The sequence below is a fragment of the Trachurus trachurus genome (genome assembly GCF_905171665.1).
Source record: "Trachurus trachurus genome assembly, chromosome: 5".
Classification (NCBI taxonomy): Eukaryota; Metazoa; Chordata; class Actinopteri; order Carangiformes; family Carangidae; genus Trachurus; species Trachurus trachurus.
Genome location: NC_139896.1, coordinates 5,624,896 through 5,638,752, shown reverse-complemented (window position 1 = coordinate 5,638,752; position 13,857 = coordinate 5,624,896). Strand labels below are relative to the sequence as shown.

The 13,857-nt window shown below is 41.5% G+C and overlaps 1 protein-coding gene across 1 annotated transcript in view; it reads left to right on the top strand.

The window, feature by feature from the left end:
- Window positions 1-13,857, top strand: part of col7a1 (collagen, type VII, alpha 1) — a gene marked incomplete at both ends in the record, with an annotated part of 97,369 nt that overhangs the window by 71,546 nt on the left and 11,966 nt on the right. The window contains 19 exon segments of the mRNA XM_083971225.1: window positions 955-990; window positions 4,495-4,530; window positions 4,627-4,671; window positions 4,769-4,801; window positions 5,548-5,610; window positions 6,374-6,409; window positions 7,059-7,139; window positions 7,247-7,315; window positions 8,418-8,453; window positions 8,637-8,696; window positions 8,787-8,831; window positions 9,822-9,857; window positions 9,944-10,003; window positions 10,486-10,611; window positions 11,784-11,855; window positions 12,591-12,626; window positions 12,718-12,777; window positions 12,866-12,910; window positions 13,242-13,277. Coding sequence (XP_083827351.1) covers window positions 955-990; window positions 4,495-4,530; window positions 4,627-4,671; window positions 4,769-4,801; window positions 5,548-5,610; window positions 6,374-6,409; window positions 7,059-7,139; window positions 7,247-7,315; window positions 8,418-8,453; window positions 8,637-8,696; window positions 8,787-8,831; window positions 9,822-9,857; window positions 9,944-10,003; window positions 10,486-10,611; window positions 11,784-11,855; window positions 12,591-12,626; window positions 12,718-12,777; window positions 12,866-12,910; window positions 13,242-13,277 — 1,011 coding nt within the window.

Here is a 13,857-nt window from a genome sequence, read left to right as displayed (position 1 = left end):
TGGGATTTCTTGGTTTCCCTCATCAAACTCATCAAATACACAATCCAACAACTCCAAAACGCTCTGGTGGACAAGTTGTGACCTGCACATTCACCACGCTATGAGATAATAACACAACGTTACCAGACAGAGTTGTTTTAGAGGGAAATACAGAGACTGCTTGCTGAAAAACTGTCCTGAAGGCAACGTGCATCAGCGGTTTTGCATGAATTTACCTCTAAAACAACTCTGTCTGGTAACGTTGTGTTATTATCTCATAGCGTGGTGAATGTGCAGGTCACAACTTGTCCACCAGAGCGTTTTAGAGTTGTTGGATTGTGTATTTGATGAGTTTGATGAGGGAAACCAAGAAATCCCATTATCCTCCGTTGCATAGCTCTGAGCAGCCATAGGGATTATGGCAATGGGCCAATTTGCCAACATGTTGAACAACCCCTTTAATATTCATACAGAAATAACCTTTTGTACTTTTAAAAAAGTGAAAGCAGCAGGACTCGTTCTGATCCACGGACATGTTCAGGTTTCATCTTCTCTCTTACATTAACACACACACACACACTGTTGAAGCGATGAGTCAGGACTGTGTGTGTGTGTGTGGCTTCATGAATAAAGAAGAAGAGATCAGATCAGAGATTCTGGACGTTTCCTCACGTTGTTGTTTCCTTCCCTCCATGTCGGAGCAGGGCCCCACGGGGCCCGCCGGTCCTCGAGGTCAACCAGTGAGTAGCCAGTGGCCTTTTCTCAGGCTTCACCTGCAGAGTGAAGCCTCTGGGTTTGGCTGCGAGCACGAAGCCGATGGAGCTGCCCCCCCTCTTCCCCCCCGCCCCCCCGCCCGGGCTGAGGCTTCGTAGATCTGTAGACTGTTGCAGCAGCTAACCCCGCTCTGTCTAACTTCCTCTCTATCTGTGCTTCTCCTTCTCCTCCTCTGCTCTCCTGGACCTCTCCTCCTCTCAGGGCCTGCCTGGGTTCCCAGGAGTTCTAGGCAGACCGGTAGGTTCTCTGCTGCTGGCTGCTCGCTTCAGCTTTGGATGGAGGAGGGTTGGGGGAACCGGTCCGTTTGGTACCAGATGCACGTGTTTTATCTCAGGGGTTCTCAACTAGTCTCACTCTGGGACCCACATTTTCCCATGGTCATTAAGTCGCGACCCACTTTTATAGAATTCAAACCAAGATTTTTTTTTTAAGCCTTTAAAAACTAATTTTGCTCTTTATTGAGCAAAGTGCATTTCATAGCACATGAATGAAACTGAGGAGGACCATGACAACTGCATGTACGGAAGTGAATTAAAAGATATCAAACTGCACAAAATGGAGACCAACAAAACGATATATTTGATTTCTAATGCATCTCTGCATTCAGAGTATGTTCACAAAAGTGAATAAATATAAAATTGTACAAAATAAAGACCCACAAAACAAAACAAGATTCACTGCATTCAGGCCACATTAATAAGAAACTGATATCTTTGCATTCAGAGCAAATAATAAGAAACTGAGGAGGACCATTTCAACTGCATGTGTAAAAAAGACATGTCCAACATCAGATGTGCATGAACTTTTTTGACCAGCTGTCCGTGACCCATCTAGAACGGGTCCGCGACCCACTTTTGGGTCCCGACCCACCAGTTGAGAACCACTGTTTTATCTGACACCCCGTCCTGACATACAGCGATGCGACTAAGTGATTAGAATGTGTACTTTTCAATCAGCCTGTCCTGACGTGCCGCAAGCGACGTCGCGCCGTCCAGCGATGTCGCTCAACCCTGAAATTATGGCTCGCGTTGTCTCTATCTGGACGACATTTCGCAGCGGTGTCCCGCCCCTAAACACTTCTTATTGGTTGATAAGTACACACTGCTTTCTGTTGACAAGCAAGTTATCAGAGAGAGGAGAATATGAGAGGAAAAAACACTCAAAGATGTGAAAAACAAAAGCAACCAGGAAATGCCAGGAATCTCAGAATAGCGCCGCAAGTTTGTGTACGTCCCTCGATAATTTGATTGGTTTGGATTTCGGAACCAATAGAATATACTCGCGACAAAATCGTCACGCTGCATATCAGGGGGTGTTTTAGCGCGAGTTTTCGTTGCCGCTTCGCTTGCTCGCTGTATGTCAGGACGAGGTGTTAGACTGTAGGCAGAGGTGTTGCAACAGGGCAGGCAGCCCCCAGGGACGGCTGGCATTGGTCCATATCGGTGACAAACTGATGTTGCCACTGGCTGTGTACATCGAATGTTGTGCCTAGTCAACCCAGTATCATACGTATATAAAAATGTAACCACTCTAGTGACATAGCAGCAACAAATCTCAAGCGAGTGATTATGTACATTCACTGAGCAAATATTATGAAAATAAAATATATATTTCTCGCTAGAAATGCAATCAAAGGGCATTTTTATGCAGAAACTACGTCAAAATATAGATTTTTCCACTAAAGATGATAGAAATATTTGCTATGTTTTTTTTTGTTCTCACAGCCAGAAACTTAAAAGTCATGTGACGTGGACGCAAAACAATAGGAACAAAATAGTCAGAAAAAAATGTAACTGTCATACGATTTAAGAGCCGTTATTGTAAACCCTCTAAATTTTTGCACTTTGGACCAACGTAGCCAAGGTACGTTTTATGTGAGACGGCGATGAGACTGCGTTGGCATATGTATGGGATTTTTGCATTCATTAACAGTTAATGTTTGTGGTCCCGGTTGGGGCTGGGGGCCCTCCAAGTTACCTCTTGTCTGTGACAAGATTTAGACCTTGATCAGGGTTCCCATGCGTCCTGGAAAACCTAGAAAATGGTTCACCAATTTATTCCAGTCATGAAAAACACATGGAAAATGAGAAAATAAAAATCAAAAAATAGTTTCAGCTCCCAGAGCTCAGTTTGACTTTTTCAGACCCCACTAAGGATTTGTATTTTCTAAAGAAAACTTTGAGTTGCTGAGTGAGTGTTTCCAGTGTTGGAGCTTTTGTCTCCTCTGCTGAGTGGCAGATAGAGCAGTGGCCTGGTTTAAAAACAAAATCAACATGTTTTTGAGTTGTTCTATTAAAAAATAGTCATATACTTTCTCAGCATGTCAGAGATGATTTCATAGATTTAATTTAATTCAGTTTATTTGATAGGGACAATGCAGGTTAACATAGTGACACTTCCACTCGTTACAAACAAGTCAATGTGACTGATGTTCTGCAAACAGAGATTATAGCTAATGCTAGTTTCCAACTCCTGTCCCTAGTTAGGCTTTTAGTACAAAAAAGAAGGTAAGAAGAAAGACATCAAAATTACATACAACACTATAAAATGTAAAATGTAAAATGTAGATAAGTCAGAGCCTCAGACTGCACATCTTTAAATCAGACTTCTGGGGCTGAGAGAGGAATAAACATAGAAACATGTTGTGAACGTTTATTATGTCTACTGACTTAACTTTTTTGGTTTGTTTTTTAGACAATAGGAAGTTATTGTTACCTTGTTAACAGCTTCGGCGTGATTCTTCCGCCTTCGGAGACTGTTAACAGGGTAACGCTAACTTCCTATTGTCTAAAAAAACGAACCATAAAAAACTAAACATAGAAACAATCCTGTGTAGGGGGGTGGGATGTGGGGGGGTTGACTGTGTTGTCGGTTGTCCTGAGTCTGCTGACTGTGCATGCTGCTGTGCCTGCTGTCTGTTGTCTGCTTCTCTCTTTGACATGCACTGGTTTTCAGTTTGTCATGTGAGCGTCTGTGTGTGTTGTCATGTTTTTATTTGTTTTATTTGTAGTTGTGTCGTCTTGGACGTCAGTCAGTCTCTGTGTGTGACTTCTGGTCCATGTCGTCCAGTATCGTGTCCGTTAGGGATGTCACGATAATAGATTTATTTGGTACGATTATTGTCAGAGAAATAATCACGGTATTACGATTATCACGATTATTATGCATTAATTAATTTCACAACACTATTAATGTGTAAAATCAAATATAGTTAAAATATACATTACTAATTATAAAATATTTTAAATATCTATTAAAATATTATCATAATATTAATCCGCCAAGGGAAGTGTTTGAAATAATAAAGTCATTAATTGTCATCGATACCAAATGTTTAAGTTAATTTTAATCTTTTTTTAAAATTACAAATGACACTCTAGCATTTAAACTCCTACCAATTCAATGCTACGTTAGGTAAATGGACCAGTATCTGTGCATTTACTGTACCTTTACTTTGGCGCACATCTGCCGACACGGTTCATACATAACTTTTTTTGGAAAGTGACGGTATTTAGGAATCTTTGCGATCAATTAATTGTGGCGATTAATTGTGAAAACAAGTAATTGTGACATCCCTAGTGTCCATACAGTAAATCTTTGAACTCTTTCAAGTTCTAAATTTTCCAAACATGTGTATGAGATAAAATAATTTCTATAAAGGAACATTTTCACATTTGAAAACGTGTCTTGTGTGTAGTGTTTAATGTGTGAAGTTGAAGTTGATGTGTTTTGCTCTGACAGGGAAACCCAGGAGAGCCGGGCATCAGGGGGCCGACTGTAGGTATCACACAGGAGGAAGCTCGTTAACACATTCACAGACTATAATTAACAATAAACTACAGCAATTAACATGTTGAGTCATTTGTTAATCAGGGTCCCATGGGTCCTAACGGAGCTCCAGGTCCAGCAGGTGTGAAGGTGAGTTTACCTGTGAACGTCTCAGAGGGGGGGCGACCTGTCACTGCAGGTCTGAACTGTTCTGGTTGTTAATAATTAAATCATTTGTTTTTCACAGGGAAACCAGGGAGAAGCAGGTGTTGGTGTCCAGGTAGCTGCAGCTGTATTTACATCTCACCTAGCCATGTTTCCATCAGCGTGTTTAGATGCATCTAGATGTATCGCATCAGAAAATTATGATGGAAACGCCATAATTCAAGTTAAAATCCCCTGATTCGCACAAAATAAAATACGCTCGCTAGAGCCGGGTTTTGGTTGATTCGAAAGGGATGGAAACAGTTATGTTCTAATTAAGTGTGACGTAGCGCACTTTCACCCCAACTTCTCCCGTGTTTGCAGTTCACTCCCAAGACATTTAATCTGTTAAAGCAATGTAAAGCAGGGTTTCCACTACCAGTTACCACCAGTACTTTGCACCCCTTTCCACTACACAGTTGCAACTCTCAACTCGGTTTAGGAGCTTTTCAATCACAGCTGAGTTCTTCGTAGTCCCTCCTCAGTAAAAACGAAATTTGTCAACCAGCGCATCCAGCATTTGCCATTAAGAAACAAGTCTGTGGCAGCCACGACTCTCTCTCAGTGCACACACACGCACTTAGACACACACGGGCACATGGGCAGGTAGCGTTGTGACGGTAATAAACATATGTGCAAAAACGACGTTGACAAGGTTATTATAGGAGAGGGGGGGGGGGGCAAAGTTCGTACATTTAATGGAAACACACAGGATTCAAATTTCTTTTCCCAGTAATTCGACTCACTTTGGATGGAAACATGGCTACTAATCATCATCAGTCCAGACAAATCGGCAGTGTGTGACTGTGTGTGTCTCTGCAGGGACCTCCTGGTGCACAGGGGAGCACCGGTCTACCAGGACCCCCAGGTCCTCCAGGAGCTGTAGTGAGTGTTTCCATCAGTCACATCTTCTCTCTCAGTAGCTCTGTTTACATGGGACACAAATATTCAGAATAAAGGTTCTAATCAGATCAAAAATGCGTCGTGTAAACACGTTAATTGGAAGATTCTGATCTTCGGCTCAATCAGAAAGAACTTGTGTTTTCCGATGGAGAGGGAGGTTTATGACGGTCCTTATTCTGAACCGCGTCCATGTAAACACTTATTCCCATCGTGACCTTCAGAACCGGCACCGTCCTTACAGATTTCCATCACGGGGCTCATACCGTCAGTCCTCCTGTGTCACTTTCTGCTCTGAAACATGACTGAAGGCAGAGTGAAGTCTGCAGGTGTCGACACGCCCCCATGAGGTGACAATGAGGAGTTAATAAAAACATGAACCAATTGTATTAATTGGTCAAAGTTAATGTTATTGTTAACAGTTAAATGTTAATCATCCCTTGCAGGGAAAAATCTACAGCTCAGGAGGAAGTACTTCTCCTTCTGTTGTTTTAGGGGAATTAAACGACTCTGCACATGTCAAAATGCTGCTATTCTGAATAAATCTTAGTGCATGTTTACGCACCTCATGATCGGATAATTTGATTTTGCGCCCATATAAACAGTGGATTCAGATTTTCCAATCCCTCAAGTTCTTAATCTGATTAAGAAATTCTGCCCATGTGAACAAAGCTGTTGAAGTGTAAACCACATACAGACTGTATGCCACTGTGTTCATTGATACCACGGTGTGTGTTTGTCCCTGCAGGGTCCTCAGGGTCCTCCTGGACTGCCAGGCCAGGTGGTGAGTATGCAGTCCTGCTCCAGCTGCTGGTTCTGAAGTGTTACTCCTGAACTAATGCTGCGTTCATAACAACTCGGAGGTTGGGATTCCCAACTCGGAAATTTCCGACTTCCGACATCATTGCGTTCACGCTGCAGGAACTCGGAAGAAAAAAAACATGGATACCTGAAGGAAGTTTGGCGTATTATTGTGGCTCATAGCTGGATACGAAAAATAAATGCAGGAGTAAATGATGTTTATTTTGGAGGAGAGGAGACGCCGCAGATGAGTGCACATATAACGTTATAGCCATGATAACAGTTAAACGTTATTTCCGTCACATACGAGGAACACAATTTCACACCATACAACAATCACAGCTTAATATAAACGTATTTCATATAGGCTACTGCAATAATACACAAAAATATGCATTAAAACCTCAACAAATAAATTAAAATGTCTAAATTCTAACCGTTTAAGACGAGGGCTGCCATGTTTTGATGTTGTCGTGACGTCAAGTCGGAAAGTCGGAGCTCTGATATGATACCCGAGTTTCCGAGTTCGACGCCGTTCAATTAATTTTTTTTACAACTCGGAGCTCGTTTTATTCCGACTTCCGAGTTGTCTTGAACGCAGCATAAGTACTGAAGTACTTCCTGTCCCTCAGGGTGAATCGGGTAAACCTGGAGTTCCTGGAAGAGACGGGGTGCCTGGAAAAGAAGGAATACACGGATTACCGGGAAAACAGGTGTGTTTGTGTGTGGATGCTGTTAATGTTGTGTAGTGAGTCTCTTTTTTTTTGTGTGTAGTGAGTCTCAGGTCCTTCTCAGTGTCATGATGTGATGTGTTCCTCAGGGTATTGTTGGACCGGCCGGCCAACCAGGCCTGAAGGGGGAGCAGGGAGACAGCGGTCCTCCAGGAAAGGTGAGAACCTGCTGAATCTGTGGAGGAGCCTCAGGTGAAGAGGACAGACACTCGATACGTTTTGTGGTTGTTTGTGTTTGATTTAATCCAAGACAGAGAATGACTTTCCTGTCTGAAGGAGTGAAAACAAGTGTGGAGGAAAAGTAGGAGACAGCAAACTGAAGTGTAGGTGGGAGGAGGCGCTTTGACACAGTGGTTCTCAAAGTGGGGTCTGGTAGGGTTCAAGGGGGTCCTTTTTCTTGAAATTTTACCACTGTTTTAAAAATGTTTTTTGAGAAATTTTACCTCTTTTCTCTAGAAAATGTTGTACTTTTCTTTTCTTTTCTTTTTAAAGAAATTTGACCACTTTTTCTAGGATTGTTAAAAAAGTTTTTTGAGAAATTTGACCACTTTTTTTTATAGAAAATGTTTTAACTTTCTTTTTTATATAAATCTTACCACTTTTTCTATAACTTTTGTAAAATTTTGTACTTTTTTTTTTTTTTTAAAGAAATTGTTAAAAAAAAAAGTTTTTGGAGAAATTTTACCACTTTTTGATTTTGAGAAATTTTACCACTAAACATAAAAATCATCATCCTCCCAATAAAGTTGGACTCTTCCTTCCAAAATAAAAGCCTCCTTATCCTGTCTGCTCAGTGTTGAGCTGCTCCGTGTGAATCAGATCACTATGAGCCTCAGGTTCAGCACCTTGGACAGAGACACAGTGACACTGTCAGTGAGTTCACCTGTTTGATAAAGAACCAGATAGCACACATGTCCACCTACATACACCTACACACCACACACACCGATCATATTGGTATGATATTGTTCTCTTGACTCTAATAAATGAAATATTTAAAGCTTTTTAAAATCCATCTGACAGTATTTTTATTTTGGACCTCCATGTTTCCTCGGTCTTTCACTCCTGATCCTCTGGTTCTGGTTCAGCTGTAGATGTTTTGCTGTTTATTCTTTGCCAAAGAAATGAAGCCTCTTTATCTGTGAGAGCTGGACAATCTGACATCTGGACTGATGTGATGTCTGAATACGAACCTTTTAAATATATATAAACATTTTTAGCCATGTAATGTCGTTCTTCTGTTTTTCTGCACCTGTACAGGCAACCACTGGGTCACCTGGACCCAAAGGAGACAAGGTGAGTCACTGTCAATGGCATTAACATCATGGATTTAAATACAAAAACATTTTTTTCCATTCTAAGTGTTGCATTGACAGAATAAAGTACTGAATATAGATGCCCAGTACAGTATATTGAGTTGAGTGCAGTATAAAGACTGAGGAGAAGCTGACGGGACTGTTCTGGTTCTGATTGGTGCAGGGTCTACCTGGTCAGACGCTGCCAGGTGTGACTGGAGAGCGAGGTCTACCTGGAGAAAAGGTGAGTCTCAGTCTCAGTCTCAGTCTCAGTGTGTGAAGGTTTTTTCACAGCTGAGTCATTAAAACCTGTGTGTTCACCGCTGTCGTTCAGGGGAGCAGAGGAGACAAAGGAGGATTTGGAGCCAAAGGAGAACGAGTGAGTATCATGAAGCAGCTCGACACGATGAATGAAACACGATGGAAACGTCACATGTTCACAACCTGTCACCTGTCGTCGTCTCACTAGGGAGCACTTGGAGAGGCAGGAGATCCTGGAGAAGATGTGAGTAATCTTGTGTTGTTCAGCGTAGTTTCTGTAGTTCAACACATTTAGATTAGAAACAAAGCAGACGAGTACGGAGAGAGAATAAAGTCATGTGATTGGTTGGATGGAGGCAGGAGACAGGAAGCAGAAGGAGCAGGAGAACTGACGGTGTTATACTGAACCAGTTGGTGTCATGTTTTTATTTGATTTAGTCATGTAAGTATTTATTTCTCCTCCTTTTATTTGCACATTAACCTTTATTTTTTTTATTAGGAGGTAAGGTACATTAGAACAGACACCAAGTCATATTATTAACATTGAGTATCACATCGCATCCGTATCACTATTAATATATAAACATATTCATACAATAGATATACTGTGCATCTCGATGAATAAGGAGCGAGTCATACAGTCTACCTCCTCTGACACAAGAACGTAATAGGACGAACCAAGAAACAATAATAATTCGAAAAAAGAATAATAATAAATTATATTGATTATTTATCCCAGCCCCTATGTATTCTCTTTTCACCTCATTTTTTGTTTTTGAGAAATTTTACCACTTTTTTTTATAGAAAATGTTTTAACTTTTTTTTTTTTCCTAGAAATGTTTAAATGTTTTTGGAGAAATTGTACCACATACATTTCTCTACAATAATTTCAAGAATTCACGCCATTGGCCCTAATTTGAATGTACATTGCCTAAAAAAGTCTCAGAAATTATATTGATAATTTATCCCAGCTCTATGTAATCTCTTTTACACAATTTTTTAAGACTCCAGTGTTTCCCCATAAGTGATCCCAGTTTAGTACAGTTTAGTACAGACAGTAAACCAGTTCATCCTCTCTTCACACCTTGGTTATTTGTTTCTCACGCAGGGGGCACAAGGTTCTCCGGGACCAAAAGGAGATAAGGTGAGCTTTGACTGAGTGTTTTAATTGGTCTATTTGAAATGAAATGAACTTCGCTCATGACACTGATGAGGAACCGTGTGTTACAGGGGGAGAAGGGCATCGGGATGGCAGGTCCTCCGGGTCGGGTCGGGCCTCTCGGTCTGAAAGTGAGTAACATCCTGAGCTGCAGCAGACAAAGAGTTTGTTTGTTTTATTTGGTTTGTTCTTTAGTTGTTATTTTTTGTTTACGGTATTTGTTTCTTAATTTTTAAATTGTACTCTTTATTGTTATTCATACTGTACTTCGATCATTATTCTTTTTGTGTAATTTCCTTGTACATTTTCATTTATTTCTATCATCTAAATATTTTTGATTGCTCATTTGTATATTTTGTTTTCTTTAGTATGATATTATATTTTATTGTTATTAACTATACTAGGTGGAGGCACCTGATAAGCTCCTTGAGTTTTCGCCTCTTCCTGCACTTTAAATTGTTAAATTGTTACTTTTACTTGTGTAATTTTTAACTGTGCAAACAAATAAAATCTAAAAAATCTAAAAATCTAAGTGGAGGAGGAGGATAAGGATTCATTCAGTTAGTGTGGTTTTCCAGACAGGACACTGACCATAACTGCACCTTCATTTCAGGGCGATCCAGGTCTTCCAGGTTCAGCGGGTCCAACAGGACTTCAGGGGAAGCCTGGCGATGCCGGGCTGACTGGTCCGAGAGGAGAACCTGGACCTGCAGGACCTCCGGGACCACATGGGGAGAGGGTCAGTGGAGCTGCTGTCTGTCTTCACACCACAGGCCTCGATGCCCAGTTCAGATTTGTTGCCTTTATCCAATTATTAAAGGGATAGTTCAACATTTTGGCAAATTGGCCCATTGCCATAATCGCTATAGTCATAGCAGCAGGTTCGTTACCTTTAATTGTCGGTGCAAGCTATTTTTAGAACGGCGGAGCGGAGCGGCGAGCTGCTCAGAGCTACGCTACGGAGGCTAAGGGAATTTCTTGGTTTCCCTCATCAAACTCATCAAATACACAATCCAACAACTCCACAACGCTCTGGTTGACAAGTTGTGACCTGCACATTCACCACGCTATGAGATAATAACACAACGTTACCAGACAGAGTTGTTTTAGAGGGAAATTCATGCAAAACCACTGATGCACGTTGCGTTCAGGGACAGTTTTTCAGCAAGCGGACTCTGAATTTACCTCTAAAACAACTCTGTCTGGTAACGTTCTGTTATTATCTCATAGCGTGGTGAATGTGCAGGTCACAACTTGTCCACCAGAGCGTTTTGGAGTTTTGGAATTTTGTATTTGATGAGTTTGATGAGGGAAACCAAGAAATCCCATGAGCCTCCGTAGCGTAGCTCTGAGCAGCTCACGGCTCTGCTCCGCCGTTCTAAAAATAGCTTACACCGACCGACAAATAAAGTTAACGAACCTACTGCTATGACTATAGCGATTATGGCAATGGGCCGATTTGCCAAAATGTTGAACTATCCCTTTAACATGTTCTGTTGAAGTGACCCATATCTGATTTTTACTCCTGCTTTGCTTGTGCAAAACGACTGGCATGCGTAGACGCGGTTGGCTACTAAAGCAGAGGAGGAAGTCAACTGTCATCAATACGGCAATTGATGCATTATTGATGGCGTACGACTCGCATTGCCAGGGAATATCCGATCTGTCTGTTTAGACTGCAGACACATGGCGGAAATCCGATTTATTTCCACATCTACAGTAACGGGGCCTGACTCTGATCTGACAATATCCGATATCATGCATTTTTTTTCCTGTTTACACGTTCATGTTACAGATCCGGTCTGTGCCACTTGAGAGGAAAAAATCTGAATTGGGCCACTTGAACCTTGTCGTGTGAAGACGTCATTAATCTGTGTGATGTGAATCTGAACCAGTGAGTTTCATTTTCAGGGTCTCCAAGGGTTTGGAGGCCGCCCGGGGAACGTCGGACCTCCTGGTCCTGCTGGTCCTACTGGAGAAACAGTGAGTTTTAGTCATAGTTTCATTTACTCTGAGAGAAGAAGCTTGATTCAACCAGGAGTTTTTGATCCTGTTGGACTTATGAATAATTGTTTCAGGAGACTTTCTTCAAATGCACTAATTGTAATTTCAACACAGAAGGAAACATTAAACATGAACTGTGACATACACACATGTTCTTGGCTCTTTAACTCATTGAGTGCCAGCCCTGTTATAAAATGGTCAGTGCCATGTGCCAGCGTTTCGGGGCATTTTGAGTAATATTTTAAGACCCACAGAATATTTTGTACTATGACTCTGTACTATGAAAACACCAAATAGCTCAAAGGAAAGGGGAGACTCTCTATTTAATTAGGGAAAAAAACATTTGTTTGTACTTTGTTCCATTCTTGATTTATCTTAAGTCGAATAGAGCCTGGTTGCACCAAAAATACCACTTTTTTTCTAGAAAGCTGAGAAAAATGCATTTTTGTGAAAGAGAGTCTCTCAAGAAAAACTGTGATTTATCCGTTTTAATTTTGGCTTCAAAAACATGTAAGGCATCTGAAAATTTCATTTCACTTGTTTTTTCATTGTACAAAAAAACAAAAAACTAAAATACAGCAAGTAGGAGTCCTACTCTGCAGAGTGATGCCTGCTCTCTTACTTCTCCTGCTGCAGTTGAATGTCAGAGAATAAGAGCACGGAGGAAGAACAGAAACAAACATGTTGTTTTATGGTGGCTGTCTTGTTTTCCAGGGCTCTGCTGGTACCAACGGGGTCAAAGGAGACAAGGTGACTCTCTCAGACTACATGTGTCTCTGTTTACATACAATAATGGATTTTCTCCTGGAGGTTTTACATTATATATGATTTGTGTTGCCAGGGTGAAGTTGGTGTTGGTGTCCCTGGTTCCAGAGGAGAGAGAGGAGAGCCAGGTCTCAGAGTGAGTCACTGTCCCACATCTCTATAGTATGTTTGAAGATGTGATGAGAATAAAACCAACACTGACATGTTTGTGTGTTGTGTTACAGGGAGAGGAGGGACGAGCTGGTCTGGATGGAGAGAGAGGACCAAGTGTAAATATCAAGTGTTTTCTCTTCACCACTACATCGACCACATCAACAGAATAAATATTTAGAGCTCAGAGTTTCTTACACTAGTGACTAACTCTACTGTTGTAACATACATATTCATCTATTTGGGGATTTAACTGTCGCTACATCACCAACATGAGCGTTAACAGCTGGAGTGAAGTCTTCCTAGCAACAACAAAACCAGCTAAATGGCTCCTTCAGTTTTATTGTCTGACAGGAAAACCACCACAGATGTAGAAAGAAACATCCATGGTTGTTGTGTTGTTGTATATACTGTACATTGTGTAATCCATTGTGTGTGTGCGTTGTTCAGGGTCCTGCAGGAAGTCGTGGTGTTCGTGGAGAGAAGGTAAAAAACTACCAGTTGTTTTCATTAATGCACATGGTCATTGAACAGGCTGTGGGCTGCAGCTGCTGCACTATAATGAATTGTATTTAGAACGCAGCTTTTACGAGTGCTCAAAGACGCTTATGTAAGCAAAATTATAAAACAGAAACAATGTTCAATATCAAAAAGAAATAGAATGAAATTAAATAGATAAAACTCAAAGACAGAAGAACAGAAATGAGACATATTGAATTATACATTAAAAGGTTGTTAAGTGATATGTAAAGGTGTGTTCACACCGGACCTTTTATTTTTGTCGCTGTCGCTCGTATCGCTCCGAAAAAAACGCTCCGTCGCTCAGGTGCAGACGCTCGTCAATTTGGCACAGAGCCAGGAGACTCGCATTTTCGCTTCGATGACGTCATGCCCACTGCCATGTGCCTCTGTTTACACCGGCACCACTGGGATTACAGCAGCCAATCAGCGCTGAGCGACGAGCGACTGATGGCCGGAGAGTTGGGATTTCTCATCTCGAGCGACGGGAGCGACTTGAGCGAAAAAACGCTCCGACGCTCCGTCGCTGTCGCTCCGAGCCCCAGCG